Source organism: Ursus arctos, unplaced genomic scaffold, assembly GCF_023065955.2.
Source record: "Ursus arctos isolate Adak ecotype North America unplaced genomic scaffold, UrsArc2.0 scaffold_12, whole genome shotgun sequence".
Classification (NCBI taxonomy): Eukaryota; Metazoa; Chordata; class Mammalia; order Carnivora; family Ursidae; genus Ursus; species Ursus arctos.
The window spans coordinates 7,418,193-7,427,673 of NW_026622786.1; the positions used below are offsets into that span (position 1 = coordinate 7,418,193).

At 48.0% G+C, this 9,481-nt stretch overlaps 1 protein-coding gene across 1 annotated transcript; it reads right to left on the minus strand.

Annotated features, from left to right (window-relative positions):
- Positions 1-373: 373 nt before the first annotated feature.
- LOC113244362 (3 beta-hydroxysteroid dehydrogenase/Delta 5-->4-isomerase) lies at positions 374-8,954 on the minus strand. The gene is made up of 4 exons (XM_057310250.1): positions 8,556-8,954; positions 8,210-8,429; positions 3,976-4,140; positions 374-1,598 (listed from the first exon to the last, which is right to left on the minus strand). Exons 2-4 carry the CDS (start codon positions 8,352-8,354, stop codon positions 787-789), a joined length of 1,122 nt encoding a protein of 373 aa, XP_057166233.1. The 5' UTR covers positions 8,355-8,429; positions 8,556-8,954; the 3' UTR covers positions 374-786.
- Between the last annotated feature and the right edge of the window lie 527 nt (positions 8,955-9,481).

The following is a 9,481-nucleotide window of genomic DNA, read 5'->3' on the forward strand; positions in this document are numbered from 1 at the left end:
CCTCACTGGTGCTGTAAATTTAGGCAGTTCAGGCTGCAAGATTCAGTGGACAGATAGGGGCTTTCAAGTCAGTCTATCTGGGCTAAATGTCCCGGTCACTTAGCAGTTAGTGAGTGGTATCCGATGATCAAGTTTCCTTATCAATAAAAGGCAGTAATAATCCCTACCTCCCAGACTTCTGAAGAGGGTTAAATAAAGTGATATTTGCCTGAAACATAGCAGGTGCTTAGTCGATCTTAATTCCCCCCTCCTCCACACACACTTCTGCCTACCTCCGTTCCATGCTGCTTTTCTAAATAGGAGATAATGATCCCTAGAAATGGCGGGGGAAGGAGGAAGGTATGTATTCACGTCCACCACAGCGTCCTCCAGATTAGGCATTAAAACATTTATTACTCTTTTCACTGAGCTGTGTGTAGGAATAAGAATTTGTAAAACATAAGAAATGCTTTGCACGTAACAAAGGAAATGGAAATAAGAGGCAGAACTCCACATGAAAGAGGCTTGGATAGCTCAGAGCCGGCATTGGAGGTTTTCATCCTAGCAGCTACAGCAAGTCTCCTTGTATGTCCCCTGGAGTGTGGGCAGGACAGAAAACTTTCGACTGGGCCAGGGACTGGGAAGGTTTCCGGTGGTAGGAGGAAAATAGTAAGGCAGCCATCTTATAAAAGGGAGACAGTAGGACCTGGGCTTGTGGCCTTGTTTCTTTCTGTAGGAAGCCAGAGGGGGACAGCTTGAAAGACGTCTCCCAACAACATCTGCATCTACATCCTTGTCACCCCCAGATCAGTGAGTCTTTGTTTTTAGGGTCTCTTTGTGCTGTTTCACCAGGGAGCCAATCCACTCTGTGGTTTTCTGCTTGGCTTCCTCCCAGCTGAAGAGTGGCTTATACCCCAGATCCCGCTGAGCTTTCTTATAGGAGAAGGTAAATACACTATTCAACAATGTCACCGTGTGGCGGTTGAAGGAGGGTTGATATGTGTAAATTGGACTGAGCAGGAAGCTTACTATTTCCAGCAGGAAGGCAAGCCAGTACGTCAGAAACAAAGGAAGACTCCTTCTGGAATCAAGGGAGAAGCCCCATTCCTTGCTCAAAGTGTAATTGAGGTCATCATAGCTTTGGTGAGGTGTGTCATCTGAGATATAATAGAACTGTCCTCGGACACTTGGGGCCTTCTTGGCATCCCGTAGGGCCCTCAAGGCCAGAATGTGAGCCCAGGCTACATTGCCAACATAGACGGGGTTGACTACGGAGAACTTGCCATTATGCGTCAGGATGTGATTGTTCCTCAGGGCCTCGTATATAAAGTTATAAAGGAATATGCTTCCTTCCCCATAAATATACATGGGCCTTAAGGCACAAGTGTGCAAGGTGCCACCGTTTTTAAGAGCCCACCCATTAGCAGCTAACACCGCCTTCTCTGCAAGCTTTTTGCTGTGGGGGTAAGGAGTAGACCATGTCGATTCAAGATGCTCTTCTTCGTGGCCATTCTGGATGATCTCCCTGTAGGAGTTGGGCCCAGCCACCTCTATGGTGCTGGTATAGATGAAGATCGGCACACTAGCCTGGGCACAGGCTTCCAACAGGAGCTGGGTACCTGCCCGTGGGGAGTACACCGTCAGTGTCAACAAATAACCCAAAGGGCCAACCATGCCCACAGACCATGTCCAGCCCCTGCCCCCTGTGAGGTGGTTACTGCAGATCAGGAGTGCATTGCTCTGTGTCTCCGGCTAAGATCTGAGCATGCTATAGCCATAGGAAAAATGCAACAATGAGAAGAAACCAACATTTGTGTTCTGGAGAGCAAGAATTTCTAGGCTTTTTGGATTCCCTGGACCTGTGTGTGTACATTGAATTTTGGAAAACGACAGAGGGTTGCCATGTTATATTTTGCTGAGTGAAGACCTTAGAAAATTATCACTTATCCCTACCACCTCGTTAAAAACAGTTTATTATTTTATTGTTTATTATTTTAAATAAAGAATAATTAGGAGGCCATAGTCTCAGCATATGGAGTAGAATTTTACCTAGTCCTGATTGAGTGTTCCCTTTAAAGGCCACTCCTAATTCTGACTGTGACTTCTTTTACCCAGATCTGAAAACTGGGGTGATAAACCTTCCTTTTACTTAGTATTCTGGAGCCTGTCCACTGGCCTTCTGTGTTGAGCTTGGTGGAGAACTGGAAGGGGGAGTGTGCCCTCTGGTGGTTTATACCTATGGCGGGAGGATCTTGCAGAATCCCTTCAGTTGGGGGAGGTAACGCAGAGCGCCTTCCCCATAAGAAAGAATACCCCCGTCAAAGCATCGCTTTTAGTTCTCATTTTTTTCTGGTATTAAAAAAATCCTTCTTAAGGTCTTTGTGCAATTTGATTTTCAGGAGAGACAGGCTCATTTAAAAAAAATCAAATCCAGAGGCTGAGAAAATTTGGGGCTAATTGACCTGCAGAGGGGGAAATGACCATTATTTGAAGTATCTTCTAAATCTGGAAATGACATTAGCTTTAATTAACTGATATCTCTACCACTTACCAGGGATTTCAAATCCCCTGTTGTTGGGAGTCCTGGAGAGCAGGAATTAGCAGAGGAGGCCAAGAAGGAAAATTTGGTTAACCTGGCACCCTGTTTGCAGTGTGGGAGTGGTGAGGGTATGGCTAAGTAGAAACTAGAAAGGGTCTTTTTTGAGATTGTGCTACTTTAGGCTGGAGACCCTAAAGCAATTATTGCTTTAGGAAAGGAGCCTCTGCGTAACGACTAACTTTGTAGAGCAGGGCATGAAAACCGGATGGGATTGGGGGTTGGGGTCCTGTGGTGGTAGAGAGACTGGCCTCCAGGGCCCAGAAGGATGACTTTGCATGTGAAGCTAATAAGGGATTTAAACCAATCCCTTAAACAAATGTGTCTAGTTTTAAAGTAGGTTGGAAAGCCGTAATCCAGAAAGAGCCACCAGGCATTTGAGGGATGAGGCTCTAAGGAGGGTGTATTTGGGCACCTAGCTAGAAATGACCCTTTAATAGCAGACCCAGCAGTGAGTGGAAGAAGTGCTGTTATGGATAAGAGGAAGCTATTATCATTAAGAAGGTATCATGGGGGGGCGCCTGGGTGGCACAGCGGTTAAGCGTCTGCCTTCGGCTCAGGGCGTGATCCCGGCGTTCTGGGATCGAGCCCCACATCAGGCTCCTCCGCTATGGGCCTGCTTCTTCCTCTCCCACTCCCCCTGCTTGTGTTCCCTCTCTCGCTGGCTGTCTCTATCTCTATCAAATAAATAAATAAAATCTTTAAAAAAAAAAAAAAAAGAAGGTATCATGGGAAGGCCAGTCCTGGGTAATTCTGTCCTGCTAGACTGTGGTGAACTAGCTTTGCAGGTCTCTTGAGAGAAATCCTTCTTTGGGGGTGAGCAGGAAGGTGCTAGATGTTCTCATGATGCTGGATGACCCCACACAGGAATCCTGCCTGAAGGAACTGGCCTGGAGCTGTGGCCCTTCACTCGTAATGGTCATGGGGGCCCTTCCTATCACAGAGCTCTTAGTTCTCAGCGTTACTGTGAGACCATCCACTTAGAGGTGCACAAGAAGGGCTAAAATGATGATCAGGGAGGCACTTGTAAGGTCTGGTCCTAGCCTAGGGGAAGCAGAGGGTAGTTGGATCACAAGAGTTTAAGGTTGGATAGGAGTTGATGCTTGATTGGAGCTGCAGTAAAAAGAGCTTTTGTGATGTTTGGAGATACACAGGTGTGGGTTTAAATTCTAGCTTTCCTACTCAGGGGGACTTGGACAAGTTACTTAACTTTGCTCAGCCCTAGTTTCCTCATCTAAAAAAGTGAGCAGAACAGCCTTGAATCTCTCAGTAGTGATAAGAAAAAGCAGCTGGAGCAAGCTCAGCGGGTGTTCAGTGATGGGGGCCTCTCCTCCCTTCCTGTTCTGTTTTCTGAGCCTCATTCGCCCACCTCACTCCATATCCTCCCTGGGATACAATACCCTTCAGATTGACATTCATCATGGTCTCTCGGTGAAGGATATTCATGACGTCAATGACAGAGGCGGTGTGAATGACAACTGAGATGCCCTGGCAGGCTCTCTTCAGGCACTGCTCATCCAGAATGTCTCCTTCCACCATGATCACCTTGGTCTTGCTCTGGAGCTCTGTGTGAACATGAGTCAGGTCATTGGAAGGCTTTCTGGATCTGGAAGTTTCCTGATAAAAGGTGGCATTTACCCAGGGGGACAGTGGGGATGGGAGAAATATCCATGGAAAGAACAAGTAAACAAAGGCACAGAAGTCACAATGTGTAGCATTTATTGGGAAAGAGCAAACATCTGTTTCCACCCCATTTTATTCTTAAAAAAAAAGAAAAGAAAGAAAGAATTTGTGCAGTGAGGAGTCAAGTATGCCTGGGATGAAAGCTGTTAAAGAGATTCATGGGAAGTTCATAAAATTCATTAAGGAGAGTAGGGTGATTATGGAGAGTGGATATACCAGGAAAGAATTTGAATTTAATTCTGTAGGGAATGAGGAATCACGCATGGATTTGGAACGAGGACAGAAACATAAACAGAGTTGTGGTGTAGGTGCGGCCAACCCTGGCTGCAGTATATAAAATGGATCGTGTGGTGCATCTGAGAGAGAGCAAAGCCATTGAGAGAGTAATTGAGAGAGCAATCAAGAGAATGTCTGCAGCAAAGTTCAGAGGAGGAGGACAGAACCAGGGCTCCCACAGCAGGAACAGGGAAGGGGAGAGATACACAGGCTCAACTTTTCAGACCTTATCCAGACAGGTCCTGGTTCTTACTGGAGAAAGGCCGAGAGGAAGAGGAAGAGTCCATGTCAGCCCGAGTATTTCCTGCTCAGGTGACCAGAAGGATAGTGGAGCCAGTAACAGAGAATTTAGGATGGGCCCAAATGAGAGGTTTAACTGAAAAATAAAAAACCTTATTAGATATCATCTAAAGCAGATATCAGTGCTGAAACTGAGTCAGCCACCAAGGGACTAACATTCTGGCCATCTAGCCAAGGGCAGTGGATTCAACCTCAGCATCTTCAGCTCCTCTGAAATCCACCGGAAGGGGCACTGCCAGTAACATCATCACCTCAAACTAGGCCGTGAACGAAACATGGTGCTACATATAGTTTGGATAAATACTGTACACTTATTTTGTGCTTTCTGCTTTGCACACAATTTTCACAAGTGTTCTGATATTTCTTTCACAGCTATCTCATGACATAGGTATTCTGATCTCCACTATACAGGCAAGGAAACTGAGCCAGAGACAGGTTAAGGGGCAGGGCTAAGTCACACTTCCTGTGAAGACTCAAGCCTGCCCCCCCTGCCTTCAAGCTTTGGTCTCTTTCCTCTGTCACCCAAATGCAGGACTAGCACTTTTTTTTTTCTGAGGCAGATTAAGGATAAGTCTATGTATGTATGTATGTATTTAAAGGATAAGACAATGTAACTGAAATCGACAATGGAGGCCAGAGAACAGTGACAGAGAAATTCAGAGTGAAAAATGCAGAGCAGGGAAATTTCCTTCCTGGGTTGCAACTTGGAAGAACCACCTGCTCTCCCTAAGCCTCTGCCAAGTCTGCTCTGCCCTGGGCAAGTTCCCACTGTTGGGCAGCTCCAAGAAGAGAGGCCGGGGAAATGCTGATGGGAATCAGTAGGATTTTCTCTGATTGTGTCTCCACCTCTGCCTTTCCCCCTCCCTTCTTCTTCTTCTTCTTTTTTTTTTTTTAAGATTTTTATTTATTTATTTGGCAGAGAGAGAGAGACAGCCAGCGAGCGAGAGAGAGAACTCAAGCAGGGGGAGTGGGAGAAGCAGGCTACCAGCGTAGGAGCCTGATGCGGGGGCTCGACCCCAGAACACCGGGATCACGCTCTGAGCCAAAGGCAGACGCTTAACGACTGTGCCATCCAGGCGCCCCGCCCCCTCCCTTCTTCTGTCTCCACTGCAGACTTCGAGCAGACAGGCTCAGCTCAACGTACTAGTTTGCAGGGGTGCAGAGAGACCAGCAGAGGGCGCTGCGGATGTCTTGGTGGTGGAGGCATAGCTCTCTCCCTCCCCGCGGCTCTGTGGACTCCGCAAGGATTCTGCGTAGCCCGAATATACCCTTGCTTATGTGGTGTGGGCTGCGTTGTAGGGAGGCCCAAAGAGAAACTACTAGACAAATTAGTGGCTAAGAGCACAGCCGCTGCAGTTAGACCTTCTGGGTTCAATTCCAGCGTTGCCATTTTTCAGCTGGGGGACCTTGAACAAGTTAGCCTTTGCTATGATATGAGTGTTTGTGTCCCCCCAAATTCATGTGTGGAAATCCTAATGCCAATGTGATGCTGTTAGAAGATGGGGCCTTTGGAAGGTGATCAGGTCGTGACGGTTTGACCCCCATGAAGGGGATCAATATTCTTATAAAAGAGATCCCAGAGAAAGCCCTCTCCCCTTGTACCCTGTGAGGAGGGCACAGCAAGAAGACACAGGCTCTGAACCAGAAAGAGAGTTCTCACCAGACCATGACTCTGCTTTGCTCTTGGATTTCTGTCCCCAGAACTGTGAGAAATAAAATTTCTGATGGGTTTAAGCCGCCCAGCCTGTGGTATATTGTTGTAGCAGCCTTGACAGACTAAGACACCTTTCTGTGCCTGCTTTCTCGTCTTTAAAAAGAGAACAATATTAACCTATCCCCTAGAGATGTTACAAGGAGCAAATGAGCTGGCACACATAGAACACTTAGCGAAGTGCCTGGCACAGAAAGACCACTGTGAGGATTCTCCATTGTGATCTGGACAGAGGCCCCTGCCCGTCCCGGACACCACCTGACTGGTCACACTGGGGAACCCTTCTTCTAGGTTGAACATTGCCTTTTCTGGGCATCAGCTGTCAGACTGTAAGTATTACTGAGACATAGGGATTGCAGACAGTTGATGCTGATCACGTATGTTCATATGTGTTCATCAGAGGCACCGTTGAAGCAAAGGGTAGAGGAAATAGGACATCTGAGATGTTCAGAGCACAGGAAAGAGGAGGAGAAGAGTGATGGGCACAGTCCTGGAGGGCGGGTGGGGGTGGGGGCTCCATGTAGGGAGGTGGGTTCTTCTGGGCACCCAGGGCCTGCGTGTTGACACCCAGTCTGCAGGGGCTGGGGAGGGGGACAGAGTTGCTTTGGGGGTGCACAGTGGGGAAATGGGAGAGACTGAAGACTCACTATGCCGAGAGGCAACCCTGGATCCATATGACTGGGGCGTCTGTGATGAGGCTCTACTCTGAGCCCCGCGGCCCGTTACTCAGAGGGCCTCAGCAAGTCGCTTTAGCTTCGTGTACCTCAATTTCCTCAACATCCTGTTGGTGGGGGTGGAGGGGAATGAGACCCTGTTCCTACCTTCTTCACAGGGCTGTTTTGAGGATTTGGGGGGTGATACAGGTTTTATAAATCTAACTTCTGCATTTGCGCCAAGGGCAGCAGCCTGGGCAAACAGCAGAGCGGTGAGCAGACTCTGCAGCCACTCTTTGGTGCTGATGAGCAGGGACCAATGGGAAGAAGAGATGTACAGGGAATCCACATGAGGGTCCACATTCTGGAGCCTCATACTCTGTCTCTGGCTCCCTCCCACACTGTGCGCTGCGTGTCCTCTCCACCTCCCTTCCTCCCACACTGTCTCTCTCTCTCTCTCTCTCTCTCTCTCTCTCTCTCACACACACACACACACACACACTCAGCTTCACCTTCACTTCCTTTTATTTCACCTTCACTGGAGATGCTAAATGAAGCCACAGAAAGACCAGGGCAATCAAGAGGGGCAGGGACCCACTGGTAGCGTCTGCAGGTTAATGGCGCTTGCTTGCCCTTTGCAGATGTTGCACAGCCATTGCCAAGTCCACAATCTTCAGAACATTCAAGAGTTGTTGACAAGGGAGAGATACGTGATTTTATAAATGAGAAGAAAAGAGACCTAGAGGCCAGAGTGGCTGGCCTACAGGCAGCCGGATCTCTAGTTCCAGATCAGGGTCAGACCCAGCCTCCTGTAGCCCTGTATCTCTTATACTATACCGTAACCTGTGATTTCCTTTCTGATGACTTTGGACAGGCGATCAGCCTTGATTTGGCTACAACTTTCCTTGATTTGCTGGACAAGATCCCCTCCTCATACCTGTGCAGCAGAGGCGGGGGGCGGGGGGGGCGGTTAAGATGGAGCTACCCACCCACGAACTCAAATTCACTTACTAGAAAATTCCTCCCGCAGTTCTGGTTTGAAAACTTTGTCCAGTGCCCGGATCTCCTGCAGCTCCTTCTCCTCCACCAACAAGCGAACGATCCTCTGACCCAGAAACCCTCCTGCACCTGTCACAAGGCAGCTCCACCCAGCCATGGTTAAATCTGGTTACCAAGAAGCACTCTCCAGGAACCAGAAAAACTGGGGAGCAGATTAGATTACAGGGTGACCCTGGAGAAGACCAGAAAGAGAGGTCAAGTGGTTACAGGCTTACAAAAACCATTTTGTTCCCTCCACTCCATTTTTGCAAAACTCCTATGCCCGGGAATAGTTGAAAGAAAACGAGAAAGCTCTGACCTGTTAGATGGTTGGAAGCCAGTTGAAAGAGCCCGGGTTCTGGTCTCCTTGTCTCCCAAAGGCAGAACTGGAGTTTTATGCACTCATTTCTGGCTCATCCTCTTCACCTTGAACTCTTACTACATACTCATTGCTCACGCCTTCTCCAGGTTCCCTCCTCCCCGCAAAGTAGTGACCTTTAACATAGCTCTCATTTCTCTGAGGCACAGGAAGCAAGTTTCAGGGCCACAGTGTGATAAAGGCTTGGTTCTACCCGGAATGAGACATCCGGCAGGCAGTGCCAGCTGTCTGGGATCTACAGTCTGTGGGTTTAAATGAAAAGACGACATCTGCCAGCACAATGGGAATTTTTGCCTTGTGAAGTAAATACATCTGGGGATAAAATCCACTGTGTAGTCCATTAGCTCCTCTCTCCGAGTGCTGTTTGAAATGTTACCGTCCTGCAAAGTGTAGACATTTGCAATGGAGGCAGCTCCAGTCACCAAGTACTACAGGAAGTGACTTTCTTTTCAACCCCATATATCCAGAACCTCAATTTTAATTTCCCCTTGGAGAGCTCTGGGCTTAGGGAGGAAGATAACCACTGAAGGAAAGCGTTATCTCTAGTTATCTCTAGTGATAACTGTTTAGTTCTATGGCTTGAATAATGAGAATAGGGGTCTGTAGCTGTGGCCATGGTGGATCTTATGGACATTTGTGCTCATCCCACATTTTGGCTGCAAAACCACTCTCAGCAGAGTCCTGAACTGAGGATGCTGTGAATGCTTTTGGAGCCTGTGCCCCAGAGGTGTCCAGATACCACCACCATAAACTCCTCAAGACATTGCCTTTTTTCTACTTTATAAAATTGAGATGTGGGGAGCCTGGGTGGCTTAGTTGTTAAGCGCCTGCCTTTGGCTCAGGGCGTGATCCCAAGGTCCTGGGAT